We start from the raw sequence: 15,361 nt of genomic DNA, 5'->3' as shown, positions 1-15,361 counted from the left end.
CAATGCCTCAGGATCAACGCTAGAAGGTAAGCAAGGAGGATAACCTCCCAGAGAGGACCAGCCCCTTGCATCCCATCAGCGCGTCTCATCTCTGGGTTAGACTGGCCCTAATCTTGGTCAGAGGTCAGCGGAAATAATCTCCACGTCTGTGCTTGTCATTCTATATCATTCCGTTTTCCCTTTCTATCCGAATCTCACCACAAAAGTAACACAACACGGAAGATTAACAGGCTGACAGCAAGCTTCAGGAGCTTCCAGGAGGGTGACGGCAGTTAAACCTCTACCACCCAGCATGCCTGAACCAGTTCCTACTCATTCAGAGGTGAGGAAATGAAAACATAGCCTCCTCCCACCCCAGATGAAATCATACACGAGAATGAATAGTAGCCAGGCCTCACCAGGGCTGGCCATACATAACATGTTGGAGCTCAGGCCTATAATCCAGGCACTCGGAAGGTTGAAATAAGACAATCACAAACTCAAGGCCTGCCTGGGGTATAGAGTGAGTCCAAAGCCAGCCTGGGCAACTTGGTGAGACTCTATCTCCACGGGTTCCAGGGATTAAACCCAGGGAGGCAGGTTTGCACTGTTGGGGAGGCAAGAATCTTTACCTGCTGAGCCATCTTACTAGCCCCTCCCCCCCTCTCTCTGTCTCTCTTTCTCCTGCTGGGAATGAAAATCAGGACTCTCAGCATGCTGGACCAGCCCCCTCGGTGAGGCCACAGTTGCTTAGAAAGCCTGACTGCTGATCTAAAATGAGAGAAATAAAAATTTCAAGAAAAATAAAAAAATTAAGTCGTATTGGCTAGTGTCCTGAAGAGATACCTTTTGTTGAGTGGGCTTCTATCACATGATATCAAATTAATATACTGTCCAAAACAAATCTCAGTAAGAGGGAAAGATATGATTTCTTACAGAGAGCTCTTCTTAGAATTACTGTGAAACACGTCAGAGTGTTGCTGACTAGGGAAATAAACAGCCTAAACTAGTCCCCACTGCCCAAACCCTGGAAGTTCCTGCCTTTAAATAGGAAATGTCAGGGGAGTCTCCCCTGAACGATCCTCTACAGAAATGTGGCAGGCTGACCCGGATCTGTGACACCCATGCACAGCAGGGACATATGTTTATGGACCAAGCTCTCCAGTCCTCCTCCTTTGAGCCCAAACCTAAAAGAAATTCCCAACCCTGCCCATGCGTACTAGGGACTGAGGTGACGCTATGACCAGCCTTATGCTAAGCAGTCAGTGTGCGGACACTGAGGAACGCCAATTGCACAGCAGCTGGGGAATTCCAGTCTGGAAAACAAATTTGACTGCAGTCTTTCAGGTGGAGGGAATCGCTCTGTGGGATCGAGCTGGGTTGAGAGTGGACGGTGAGGTCTTGGAGTTGCTACGGAGACTTTCTCCCACAGAAGCCACGTTTCCCCCTGCCACACCATGTGAAACCATGTTTCCCCTGCGTCTCCAGCGCTCACAATCTCCCAACAAGGCTGTCACTTATTTACTGAGCCACTACCCTTACACACCACACAAGGCACTTTCTCACCGCCTTAGCTCAGCACTCCGTGAGGCACACTGACTCTCACGGGTTCTCCAGTGGTTTACAGTCCAGGCCTCCTAAAGCCCGGTCTAGCTTGCCTGTCTCTGAAGCATCGGGGTCAAGGAGATCATCAACAAACTTGCCCTCACTGTCTTCTTTTCCCTTCATTCATTTTTAAGACAGTTCAACGCTTATCCCATGGATAGGTAATATTAGACACCTTTTTTTCCTCCCTTCCCCCCTCATTTGACACCTGTTTTATTTTTCATGTTATTTCATTATTGTTGTACGCGTGTGTACGATGTGTATGAGGGTGTGTGTGGAGGCCAGAAGATGACTGTGTAACGGTCAGTTCTCTCCTTCTACCCTCATGAAGAAGGTTCCCGGGACTGAACCCAGGTCGTCAGGTTTGCACAGACGTGCCTTACCCACTGAGCCCTCTCGGTGGCTCATGACCAGTATTTTTAAAGCACAGATGGATCTTTAAAGGTGAGTAGGAAACCTACCCACTTGAGAAGCTACACAAGAAGAATGTGGACACGGGTCCTATGACAACACTGAGCATGTACCAGCCATGCTGCTTTCTTCTGTAAGATGTGACCACTGGAAAAAAAGAACTCTATAGCTTCCTGCCTGCACAATGCCCTGGCTATGTAGACAACGTCCATCATGGAACCAGGAGAAAACATCCTGCTATTTTTAACATAAAAATATGCTTACGTGTCTTTATCTTCTAGCCAAGGGGACTTAAGCTGTCTTTAAACTAATAGTTCACCTGGAAAGTGGGTTAGACCTACTGTAGCTAATTCTTCCAGACCTCCAAGATGTCTGAAGTCAGGTGGACATGCCCTAGGGTTCTTTAGGAAAGGCTGAGTGTTCCATTCATGCTGGAGACCCATCATTAGCTGGCTCTGTGAGTTAGGAGTATACAGGCCACGCAACACTCTCAAGGTCCCATGAAATCCCAAAGGGGCAGGTGGCACTCCATCGAACTTTTTGAAAAAAAATGAAGAGCTTACAGTTGGTAGGAAGCTATGCATAAGAGTCACAGCCCCCCCCCCCCCAACAAACCGTATTTGTCATGGAGCCTAGGGTGCAAGTACAAAGCTTCAATGCCAAAATGTTCGCTCTTATCCTATCCACACTGATAATGTGACCACAGTACAATTTATTTATTTGCTAATTTTTCAGATAGGTGCATGCTATACAGTCCAGGCTTGCTTCACTCTGGAAATCCTGCGGTATAGCCTGGCTGAGGGTGTGCTGAGGTTAAAGGTGCGCAAATTGCACCTGGCTTCGAAGGCTAATTTAAAAGAATTCCTGAGTTAATCCTGAATCACTTGTTGATTATCTAAAATCTACAGAGGTTTTTCCACAAGATAAAATTCTTTCCATTAAATTCTTAAAAAAAAAAAAAAAAATCTACCTTTAGGTGACGAAGTTGGAACCAGACAAAATAAAACAAGCCTAAACAATGTTATCAATACCCCTAGGAATTTAAATAAACTATATAAAAGGAGTCTAATCTGTAGCTACATTCAGCAAGCATGTGCCAACAAAGTAAGGAAGTGGCTCGGTGGCAACTCAGCTCTTGCAAACAGAGCTCTGAGGATGATGTATGCCATACTTGAAATCCATTTCTCTGTGGTCAAAAGCTCACACGCTTACTATTTTCATATTAAAACTCAAAGGCAAGGTATGTCCCGAAGGTTATCTTTGCAGAGCTTAAACGTTCTCACCAAAAGTAATGTTGAGACTCTATCTTTCTTCCTCCGTTTCTATTTAAGTTGGCTCAAAACACTCTGAAGGGGCATGCTGGTTCTCTGTCAGCAAAGCCTCAGTTTCCAAACTTACACATTTTGGGGGTGGGGGAGGGGCAAAGGTTCTTTTTATTTGTAGCCAGAACACATCCATTGGTGTTAATTTTCTGGTATCCTATCAGCACCGTCCCAAAGATCTGAGTGATTTCTATGATGGTGTTTTGCTTGCTTGTTTGTTTGTTTTTTAATGTGACATTACAAAGAGCCGGTCTTCTGGTAAAGGGGAGGAAGGAAGAGCAGACAGGTCAACTGGCTTCAATAAAAACACACATTTAAAGGTGCCTGGTTTGGACCTTAACACCAAGGTCCATGCCAAAGAATCTTTGTCCCACTTCCAGACATGCTGATGCATGCTTCCCACTGGCCACGTTTGGAGTGGAGTGTCTAGAATTAAGCATTTGCAGAAAGTTAAGATGGACCCCCTTGAGTCATCCTCAGATTATGCACAATGGAGAACGAGAAAATGGGGCCAGAGAGCCAGGGCCTCTCAGTTGTGGCCCAGGCCCTATTGCCTTTGAATCTTGGTTTCTTTATCAGAGTAACCTCCCAGAATTTCAGATAAATGACCCCAGGGCCCCTAGATCCAGACGCCCCTGTCTGGGAGAGGGAGAGAGAGAGAGGTGGGGCACCCATCTTCAGGAAACAAATTGCCATCTGACTCCTGTCCCCACATCCTGGGCCTTCAGCATCTTCATCGAAAGCTTCAGGAGGCTGGAGAGATGCCTCATCACTTAGGAGCTCTTGCTGCCCTTGCTGGCCTGGAGCTCCTTTCTCAATCCCCACACCAGCCAAATCACAGCCGCTCAGAACCCCAGCCTCAGGGATCCAACACACTCCTCTGACCTCTGGAGGCGCTTCCACACAACTGTGCTTACACATACATGCACACGTACACAAACAGAAAGAAAATAAACCTTCCTTTTTGAAAGTTTCCACTTAGACGCACTCACCACTCGACAATCAAACGTAAAATCGCTACACATACAACCATCTCAAACACGTTACCTTTTGCTATGTGTACAAGTTCATTTTTCACTAAAAAACAAAACAAAAAAAAAAAAAACAACAAAACAAAACTCGGCAGCCCTCCCCCCAATAAAGGCCAAAGAGACAAAATTCCAGTGGCCCTTAAAAGTAACAAGCACCAAGAAGGCAGAGGTTCTCTGGTATTTAACTTCCTTATATGGCCTACAGGTACTAGACCATTGTTTTGGTTGTTTGGTTTTTCTTAATATACTTTTTTTTACATTTTGATTTCTGAATGTTTGCATACATGCATGTGTATGCATATGCGTGTATATGGTGAGTGTGCGCGCGCATGTGTATGTGCGGTTGTGCCTGCCATAGACAACTTGCCAGAGTCAATTCTCTCCTTCTACCATGTAGGTTCAGGGTATCAAACTTAGGTCATGAGCCTGGCAGCAAGCACCCTTCCCTGCTGAGCCATCTTGGGGGCACCATGTTTCACTTTTCTACATACACATTACTTGTAGTAAAATTATGGAACAAATCGATCCGACCTATTTTACAAGGTGTTTCTGTATTATAATGGCATACTCTCTACCTGGACTCTCAGTGCCCCTGACTCTTGAGTAGAATGATATGGGAGGATTAGAATAAAAAAAAAAAAAAAATGGTTTCAGCAATGGGAAAGAAGAAAGAGAGCACCACCCTTGCTCAGTGCCATTTGGTTCTGTTCAGATCTCAGGAAACAGGAAGCGTGAACAGACCTGAATTTAAGCTGCTGCAGACAGGTGACTATGATAGTTATTTGCAAGCAAATCCCAAGTGTCTGATCCTTAAGGCGTAGGTACACTGTCACACCCCTGCCTGTACACTCAGTGGCACGTGAGTCAATGTGCAGAGGAGGGTATGTGGTAAGGCAGGGCCGTGGTAGAAATCCTTCGGGTCTAGTGTGGGTCTGCGGGCCAGGGTTGGCTGTGTGGACATGCCATTTCAAACCTACGTGTTTGAGTGAAGGAAGGGGTGTGAGTGTGGGCAGGTGTTGAGTGTGAGCGTGTGCAGGCATGTGTTAGTGCGTGTGCGCAATGTGAAGGTGAGGGTGAGCACAAGTGAGCATGCGTGAGCTAATGTGAACATGCCCAGATGCAGTGTAGTCCCGCTGCATGCACAGGGCAAGCCCAAGGAGAACTCGGACCGGTTTAGAAGAAGCACAAGCAGGTCTTTAGGCTTCATCTCCCAAACATCAAAAGAACAGCCCACAGGCCTCCCGGGCCGATCAAGATGTCTGGCCTTCCGCAGACAAAACAGCAGTCTTGAGTAATCGGTGAGTTTTGACCCAATGAGCAGATGGTTTGGCGTTCTAGATAGGCTCCCCCGTCACAATTAGCCCGAGACCTCTGTGCATAGCATAAGCTCTCAACCAAAGCACAAAAGTCCCTAGGATCCCATAATTTCCACTTGGTTACCCACACTCCTCTGACCCCAATACATGCACGCACACACATTTCTTTTCTACTCTCTCTTTCCCTCACAGCCTCACATGCTTCAGAGAGCACAGCTGGCAGGGGATTTCTTTTTCCCTAACTCCACTCTGTGGTTGTCAAAAAAACAAAACAAACAAACAAACAAACAAAAAAACGCCTTCAAAAATGGAGGGTAGGATGGGACAGCATCTCATTTGTGACTCCGGCCCTTTTAACTACCTTGAAAACACCAGTGACCTCCCCGGTTACTCATTTGGTATTTTACTCTGACAAACGAAGAAGAAGAAAATTTACCTGTCATTCTTTCCCTCCCCTTTAACTCACTTCCAGACAAGACTCTGTCTTCAAACATGGATGTATGAGCTGTTTAGATGAGCAGTGGGTAGGACCAGCTCAGCTACCACAAGAAAGGGCAAATGGAAACTGGGTAACAGCTCAGAGCTATTTGGGTGTGCCAGCCATGCTTCAGGGTTTCAAAACAGATGGGGAGACTGAGAGGAAGACCCCCCCTTTCACTAGTAGCTGCAGAGCAGAGGGCAGAGAAATTGGGCCTCGCCTTCAGAGAGAGCCCCATGATCCCCTCCAGGCAGGCTGCCTGCCCACTCCTTCTCTGAAGATGCTATGCTTGTGCCCGGCAGCAGGTGCCAGATGCCTGGAGCCCTGTCCTGGCCACAGAACGACAGGCTGATTAGGACTCTACTTTGCATTCACATTTGCCTCTAGATCATCAGCAGAAAGCAGAGTTCCAGGGAAAGAAACTGCTGACCTCCAAAACGAGACTGTGATTTCTGCAGTAGAAGCTGAAAAGAATGACGTCTTAAGAGTCCAAAATCTTAGTAAAGCACATTGAGCCAAACTGTAACGCACCCACTAAGGAAAGAGAAAGTTACTGGGGTACAAATGGGTGTAATCTCACGTTCAAGATGAAACCAGACGGCTACCCACTAAAATACCATGCAGCTTTCCCCCACAAGATAACCCTACAACCTCTTGAATGCCAGGTAAGGAAATTCCCCATCCTCCCTGGAGAGACAAGAGAAAGGCCATACCATTTTAGAAGTGCTAGCTTCAACAAGTGCTAGCTTACATCTAGAAGCGACTGACCTCAGCCCAAAGCTGAGATTAACCATATAGTAGGAATGAGGATCTGTCCCCGCCACAGACAGAGTCAGTGTAATGAACCCAAGCACACATGTAGACATGTGCCCAAAATGGAGCCGATTTATATTCCTCAGCAGACACCAAGTGCCTAACTGAGACAACTCAATCCCAATGGAGCATTCTGCTGCAAAAGAAAACACCTATTTGATTCAAAAGATGATTTTCATTTTAATTCACACATCACACTGCACTTCAGTCACGCCGACTCCAGTGATACTGCCAAGGCCCGCCTGACTTACGAGTAAGGCTCAGAGGTTGCTCATCCCATATATCAACCACACAACCACATCGCCAGAGGTCAGGGGCCTGTCACAGAACTGTTTCATTCACATTGGCTGAGCTAAGCCAACAGCTACCCTTGCCAGCCTGAATGAATCATGAAATCAAGTGTTTCATTTCATCAAGTGAAAGCAACATTCAGCAGCACTGGTCACTATCTTTGGAAATTAGGAAGGTTTGTTATGGTTGACTTTCACGACGTGTATGTTTCTTCAAACCTGTTTTTAAAGATGTGTGTAGTAGGAATGACTCAAACTCACTGCCCAGTCTACAAAGGACTTGGTTGGTGCCTCTGTGCCCACAACAAACTCTCCTGTAGAGAAAAATTAGTTGAGTCTTTACCGCTCAGCAAGAAGAAAACCAGACTACATGGAGCATCCAAGGTCTGCTGAAAGCATGAATTCTAAAAACTGCTTGGTAACACTCACCACTCTGGGCTTCTGCTGGTCCAGGGTATGCAAAAAGGCTGAGTTGGGGTCCAGGGTACGCTCAGGGTCGCTGGAGATGTCCTCCTCTGAGTCCTCATAGGAAGAGGAGAAGCCAGTGGAGGAGGCAGAGGAGGATGACAGCTTCCTCAGAGGCAGGGGACCCCGAGGGCTTCCTTGGATCTCCTCTAAGCCCCCATCCTCCTGAGCACCCATGTCTGTGATGATGACTGAAGGGATGGACGGGATGTTGCTGGAGCTGCAAGCCTCTTTTAAGGAGGCCTTGTCCTTCTGGTCTGGAAGCATCTCTTGGCAGCTAGGGTGAGTATCTCTGTCATGCAGCTGGCTTCCCCAAGCCCCCTTCAACTGTACCCCTGTGTCACACGTCCAGATCGTGGGGGCCTCCTCCCCGGCACTCTGCCAAACCATGGGGCTTTCAGGCTGCACACCCATCCTGTCCCCGGGGAGGCACTGGGGTCCTTTCAAATCTTTTGCTACCACCCCAGGTGGTAAAGGTTCCAGCATTCTGCCACAGTGAATCCCTGCATCCACATCCTTGGTCCCTGGCTGTGCTGCCTGGCTGCCGCCGGGCAAGCCCAGTGCTGGAGACTCCCCTCTCACAATGTCCAGGGTCTGCTGGGGTCCACTTCCTGCCTCCTCAGGACCTACGGCGCCCGGGTCTCCAGGCAGCCTAGACCATCTCGGGTCCTCCAAGGGCTCTGAGCTCTGGGAATTCACAGTCCTCTCTTCTGGCCTTTTGATGACTTCAGGTGTCCGGGAGCCCTGACCACCAACAGAATGAATTCCTCTTCCCCCTCTCCCAGGGGGTTCCCTAATGTGGGTCCGGCCAAGCTCTGGGGCTGAGCCTGTCTCCCTGTCCGGAAACTGGCCCCATCTCTCGATCTGGGCCTCCCAGGGGCGCATACCCCCGAGCTCGCAGGCTGCTTCCATGGGGGCAGAATCATGTCCAGGGTGTGGTCCTGCGGATGCGGCTGAAGCTGCCATTTTAGTGGCCAATGCTAAGCTAGTTCCAAAGCCCTCCAGTGAGGGAGCGACCCTCTTGTTGATTTCCATGGCTGTGGGTGAGCCACAGCGAGGACTGGCCGGAGTAGCCCTCTCCAGCCTCACTGAAGCACATGGACCCTGAATCCCTAACCTGGTCGGGCTGGCTGGGACTAAAAGAGGGGCCACTCCCTCCCTGTCCTTCGACGGATGTGTGCTGAGTCTGCTTCTCCTCTCGGAGCTGGCGTCTGGGGTCTCTGTACATTGTTCTCCCCAGGACTTTGTCCTCCGTTCCTCACTTGGGGCGCACTGAGCCAAAACCCTTCCGGGGGGCTGGCTGCTGCTTCTGAGGGGGCACGGGGAGGGCGAACGAGCCCTGCCCAAACGCGGGCTTCGGGGCACTTGGACGGCAGAGCTCTGGGCCTGAATCTGCGCCTCAAACATGCCCACTTTCTGGTTCACCTGCACGTTCTGCAATTCGCGCTGCAGAATCCGCAGCTTCCTCTGGGCCTCCTCCGGCCCGGGTGGGGAGAGGGTGCGAGCCGCCACCACCTGCTGCGCGTCCCCTCGCAGGCGGCCAGGCCAACTGGGACTGCTCACGCCGCTGCTGCTGCTGCTGCTGCCACCGCCACTGTCGCTGCTACTATTCAGCCTGCGCCGGCCGCTGCGCCAAGCCCCAGGGCTCCGGGGCTCCTCCGGCGACAGTGACTCTGCCGGGGGGAAGAGGAAGGAGGCGCCTCTCCCGGGGCTGAAGACGCTGCCGGGGCTCAGCGCGGCCCTCCCGGAGGCTTGAGGCGTCTCGCTGCCGCTGGGCCGGGGGCCGCCACTCTTGAGCTCGTTGGAGCTGTTCATGATCACCAGGCTGTTGAGGGCATAGCAGTACACAGCCATAGTACTGAGTCCGCCCGCCGCCGCGGCTCTCCGTCCCGCTCCGCCGTCGGCGCCTCCTCCTCCCGCGGCTGCCGGCTTAGTCCCGGAGGCCCGGCGGCCGCGGCTCCGCGCGCCAAGGGAGCAGCATGGCCTAGGCGGCGGGCGAGGGCCACTACTGCGGGCTCGGCCCCCGCCCCAAGCTCCATAAACAATCTCGAGGCTGTGGAGAAACAAGGAGAAGAGTCAGGACTCCGGAAGGCGTCGACGGGAACGTGGCGAGGGTGCCCACCCGCAGAGGCCCCCAGGCTGCTGGGGAGACAGGGTGCCCCTGGAGGGCTAGCCTACAGGGGCTGTGATGCTCAGCTTGGAGGCATGCTGGGCCACCTCGGTGGCCTCCGCTCGCGTCTTCCAGCCGTGGTCCACCTCCCCAGCGCGTGAGACGCTCTAAGAACACTTAGAATCCCAAATTCTAAGGTTAGTCACGGCAGCCACGCGGGATGGCCGAGGGAGGAGGTCCAACTGCTGGGTCCCTATGCAAGGCTGGCCAGGTGCCTTTGGCCAGGGTAAGCACCGGCTATCGAGGATGACAGGCATCACTGCTCCACCCTCTCAGGACGACAGGGACCAAGTCACAGGGAACCTGACCCGGACCTGCCTTCCCCAAACCGCTGCTTGAGCCAAGACCTGGAAGGGCGCTTAGGTGCCCGCCGTTTTCTTTCCCGACCCTGGGGCTTAGGGCTGTGTCTCTCGGCCTATGAAAGGCCTGGGAGAGCGCAGGGCACTTTTAAGCACTTAGCTTGATGCCTGTCCGTCTCCAAACAAGTGTGTTTTGTGAAAGTGGGCTCAGGCGCGCGCACGCAGGCGCGCGCGCCCGGGACCAAAACTCCGCAGTATCCTGTACCGGAATCGATACTGGAGGCCCCCTACGGTCCCCTCACCCCCTGCAGCGTGTGTGTGTGTGTGTGCGTGTGTGTGTGTAGGGGGTGGAAGGGGGCCGTGCATGCCCGCAGCCTCTCCGTCCTGCGTGCATCCTCTCAGCAAGGACCCAGCTAACCCCGCAGGCTCCGGGACCCACACCCCCCGAGGAACTCCCGGCTTGCTCGCGCGGCTGCAGCCCGGAGGCCTCCCGAGCTTACAGGCCTGAGAATCTGCAGCCCCGCCGAGTCCGACAGCTAAGCCCCCCGGAGCGGTGCGGCCGAGGGCAGGGCCCGCCCGGCACTCCGAGCCCCGGACGCCCGCAGCGCGCCGGGGAGGCGGCGCGGCGGCCCGGAAGGCGGTGAGAGAGGCGGCTCGCCTCCGCTGCCCCCAGAGTCGCTCCACGCCACACTCCCAAACCGAACGCCCTCCCCTCTGCGCTGCGTTCGGACCCCGGAACACCCAGAGCAGCCCAGCACAGATGGAGCGGAAAGAGGGCTCCGAAGCAAGGGCCGGGAAGGAGCCGCCACGCTTACCTGCAATTGCTCAAACTCCCAGGTCCCGTGCCGGCGACATGCCTCAGGGACTCGGGGCTCCCACAGACCAGGTGGCTTAAAGCAAAAAAAAAAAAAAAAACGTCCCCAAGGGATTTCCGCAACAACTTATGGAAGGAGAAAAAAGTGAGGTGCAAGAAGGGAGAATGTTCCGGCGCAGGGGCCAGACGATCCCGGAGGGGCCAACGCCAGGCCGACCCTGCGCGGCTTCTTGCTTGGTTGGAGATACGACCGCTGTCAGCGTCTGCTCCCGGCTACTTCAGTGTTTGTTCAATGTAAGATTTAAAAAAAAAAAAAAAAAAGTTGGGGGTTGGGGAGGAGGCAGAAAGGCGGGGGCTTGGGGGAGGAAAGCAGGAAGGAAGTTGTGAGCCTGTCTGGGGTTGAACTCAGCGGAACAAGTTTTTCTTTTCTTCTTTTTTTTTTTTTTTTTTTTTTTCTATTGCTTGGCAAGACCGAGGGAGGGAAACACTTTAAAAAAAAAAAAAGTTTCCATTGTTAGCTAACCAAAAAAAAAAAAAAAAAAAGGCTTTTAACTTCTGTGGGTTAAAGCTATACGATTTATTTTCCACTCTCAACTTTGCTGGTGCCTAGTTTATAAATCTCCTTTTGAAAGCTGTTTTTAATAAAGTTTTGAGTATTTGTGCTAAACAAAGGCGCTAGTGAGGGAGCTTTTAGCGTTTAGAAGGGGGTAAGATTCTGCACGAACAGCTTTCGTGCTTGTACACCGCACAATAGGCAACGTTTAGAAGGTCTGTTGCAGGGCATTTCCTTGCACAGTTGCAGATTGTTAGTGCATCAGGGAAGTATTTTTGGAAGGCTGTGAGCAGCTGAAGGGCTCGCAGTGTGGCTGGTGGATGTGTGAAGGAGCTCCGCGATATGCATTTGTCTATAAATGCACAAAGCGACTGTGCCACTCGCATATTTTTGCACTCAGTTCTCAAAAGTTATTTTAAGAAAACGCATGGTCCTGGAGCTGTGGCCTGATCGATATCTGAAGCCGCTTGCTCAGTCTCCTGTGAATTTTTCCTGTTTTCAAGCGTTCAACTCCACCCTCAAATAAATGGGGAGGGACCCCACCATACACACACACACACACACACACACACACACACACACACACATACACACACAGAATTAAGCTCAGCACTGCAAGTGTGTTTTGCATAATTCCCTAAATCTTAAACCCTTAACATCTAGTGAAACAGGAAAACACAGCTGTGAGGCTCAGGAGATTTAAGAATCCAAAGCTTGAATCTGCCCCTGTATCCTGATTAGCCAAAATTCAGATGGAAAACCTGACTGCCTGAGGCAAAGGACGGCTGGCTTCTTACTTGTTTATGTAACAACACTGGAAGTGAACAAAGCAACCTGCTGCCTGGTCAGGAAGAGACTCAAGCAAATTCCACACCAAGAGCTTTTCCAACCAAGAGTTCCTGCAATCAGACTCGTCCTTTCTGATTTTTTTTTTTCTTCTTTAAAAACATGCCCTGAAAGGACTGAACCTGATTTCCCTCCCAGCCGCAATGAGGCGGGTTTTATCTAGAGTTATCCCGAGACAAAGAAGCCACCTCCATCTATACTCCTCTCCGTCCCTAATGGCAAGAAGAAGGGTTATCCAGCTCAGAAGACTCAAGCTCTGGAATCTAATCTGAGACGTGATTGCCCAAGAACCATGACAAGTGTCACAGCAGAAGCAACTGAAGAGTGTAGCAAAGCACACACGAAACACGGAGGACGGCCTTCCCAGCTGCTGAGAGGCTGGTCCAGTTGCTATCACCTCACACAGGCGATTCCATCAGCCTTCCCGAGCTGAGAACGTGCTTCCTGAATGTGCGCTTAATCTCTGAGTAGTCCTAGGCTTACCAGTGACTGTCAGGTATGACACTGTAGATGGGACTTGTGACTTGGATGCAAGTGACATGGAGAGGGCTTGGTTGGGTGGAAGTCCCAAATTTGGAAGTCAGCATGAATCCAGCTGGCTCCCACAAGTTAAAATGAAGGTAACATTTCAATGTAGTATTCGCTACTTTCCAGACACTGTTTTAGGGCTGTGAATACAGGACTGGGGATATAAAATAGGTGACAGAATGCCTTCCCAGCATGCACCATCCCTGCATTTGATCCTCAGCACCACATAAGCCAGGCCTGTTGGCACAGTGACACACACCTGTAATCTCAGCACTGCAGAGATGGAGAAAGGAGGATAAGAAGTTCAAAGGTCACCATCAGCTACCTAGAGCGTTTGAAGCCATCTTGGGCTACCTGAGATGCTGTCCCAGCAACCTCTGCCCTGCCCCTAACGCACACACCAGAGAAAGAAAAACACAATTTATGTTGTTTTCAACCTTATAAAAACACTGTCAGGTAGGCGCTGTTACAGGCCTCATTTACACAAGACAGAAAAGCCCAAAATGACAAGACCTTTGACCAACATGGGCACAATTCCCACTCCCAATACCACAGCTGATAAAGCTTGATCAATGCCAGGGCAACCGTTCACAAAGTCTGTGCTTGCTGCTGCTCCTCACACCGGTTTTTTACAGCTAGGTACTCCCTAACTTTTCTGAGACCTCATTTACTCACTTTTGGAATGGTATTTTAATGATCAGAGCTGTAAAATTTGTATGTAAAAAAGGGTAGCTGTGTAAAATCTTTCACTAGCATCGCACTTAACAAGGAAGGGCTGGGCAGCTGTTCTTTACAACGAGGAGGTTGGGGTGTCTGCGCTTTCCACTTCTGTTCAGCGTTGTACTCGGAAAGCTGAGTGAGATGGCACGCGCCTATAATCCCAAAGTTCCAGTGGCAAATACATTGCAAATTCAAGGCTAGTCTGAGCTACGTGAAACCCTGTCTCAAAAGACCAAGACTTTGTATTTGATGGTGGAGTCACACAAGAAAGAAACAGAAGGTATTTAAGCTGAAAGAAGTAAAACTATTACATATATATATTAGATAATATGCATGTCTGCAGAAAAAAATCTAGTGGAACTAATAAAAAGCTACTAGAAATGTAAGCAAATTTAGGAAACATGTTATATTTCTGTTATATATTGTTGTTGCTAAGAAAGGTTGCTAACAACCTGGTTAGTTGAAACAACAGAGACTTGTTTTCTCCTAGGGCTGGCAGGGTTGGTTTCTTCTGAGGCCCCTCACCATGCCTTACAGAAGACTGTCTTTCCTCGATCCTCACGTGATTTTCCTCTATGAGCTCCAGGGTTGATTTCCCCTTCTTGGAAGGTCGCCAATCGTATTGGATTAGGGCACAGCATACCTAGCTTAACGTTAATTGCTGTCCAAAAGCAAACTGTAGGTTTGGAGGTGCTGGAGTTAGGACTTGACCATGTAATTACCTTTTAACAGCAAGGTTGAAGGGCACAAGATCAATAAACTTGGCCAGTTGTATGCCTCTCAGAAATTTAAAAATGCTTACAGTAATAGCACCTTGTAATAATGTCAAAGACTGTGAAATATTTAGGGATAAGCATGATAGATCATGAATAAGTCCTATAGGGAAAAAAAAAAACACAAAACACTGCCAAGATAAATGGATCGATATACCATGTTCTTAGATTAGAGGACTCAATATTCTTGATGCCACGCAAACACAACATCCCAGTGGATTTTGATTTGTTTTTATTTTATAAGCGTCATAGGGAAACACAAGGATTTAGATGAGGCAAAACAGCTTTGACAAAAGAAAATAGAAAAACTAACATCACCTGCTTCAGAAGTTACTATAAAACAGGGGTCCTCAGGCTACTCTTCCGGAGCACCTGAATTCAATTCCCAGCACCCACACAGTGGCTCACAACCATCGGTACCTCCAGTCCCAGGGAATCCAAACCCCCTTGTGGCCTCCACAGGCACGGCATGCATGTGTGAACACACACATTCAGGTAAAACACCTGTGCACATAGAATAAAATGGGGGGGGGGGAGTGTCTTTAAATTTATGTAAAAACCTAAAACTTTCATAAGAACACGTAGGAGGGGCTGGGGTGTTGTTCAGGAGGTAAAGTGCCTAGACTTCACAAAGCGGGGTCTGAGCCCTAGGGCCACATAAACTAGGTGTGGTGGCATGTGCAAGTTCAAGGTCAGCCTCTTACACGAGACCTTGTCTCCAAGAGAAAAACGGAAACCTCTTGACACTTTAGGTAAACAAATCTGTGTGTGTGTGTGTGTGTGTGTGTGTGTGTGTGTGGTGTATGTACATGTCTTTGTGGACGTAGACATGTAGAGATGTGCATGTGGAAGTCAAAGACCAATATAGATCTTCCTTTCCTTTTTTTTCTTTCTTCTTTTCCTTCCTTCCTTCCTTCCTTCCTTCCTTCCTTCCTTCCTTCCTTCCTT

General features: G+C 49.7%; 1 protein-coding gene across 3 annotated transcripts in view; it reads right to left on the bottom strand.

Moving 5' to 3' along the window:
• The window catches only part of Itpkb (inositol-trisphosphate 3-kinase B), an 89,138-nt gene extending 76,922 nt beyond the window's left edge, over positions 1-12,216 (bottom strand). Inside the window, exons 1-2 of one of the 3 annotated variants that reach the window (XM_055609097.1) lie at positions 10,195-12,216; positions 7,675-9,763 (exon numbers count right to left, since the gene is read on the bottom strand). In XM_055609097.1, coding sequence (XP_055465072.1) covers positions 7,675-9,564 — 1,890 coding nt within the window. In that variant the 5' untranslated portion in view covers positions 9,565-9,763; positions 10,195-12,216. The remainder of the gene's footprint in view (positions 1-7,674; positions 9,764-10,194) is intronic. The other 2 variants (XM_055609108.1, XM_055609115.1) reach the window with 2 other exon arrangements.
• Between the last annotated feature and the right edge of the window lie 3,145 nt (positions 12,217-15,361).

The sequence above is a fragment of the Psammomys obesus genome, unplaced genomic scaffold (genome assembly GCF_907164565.1).
Source record: "Psammomys obesus unplaced genomic scaffold, mPsaObe1.curated_primary_1811, whole genome shotgun sequence".
NCBI classification, from domain to species: domain Eukaryota; kingdom Metazoa; phylum Chordata; class Mammalia; order Rodentia; family Muridae; genus Psammomys; species Psammomys obesus.
This window is presented reverse-complemented; position numbering and strand designations above follow the sequence as displayed.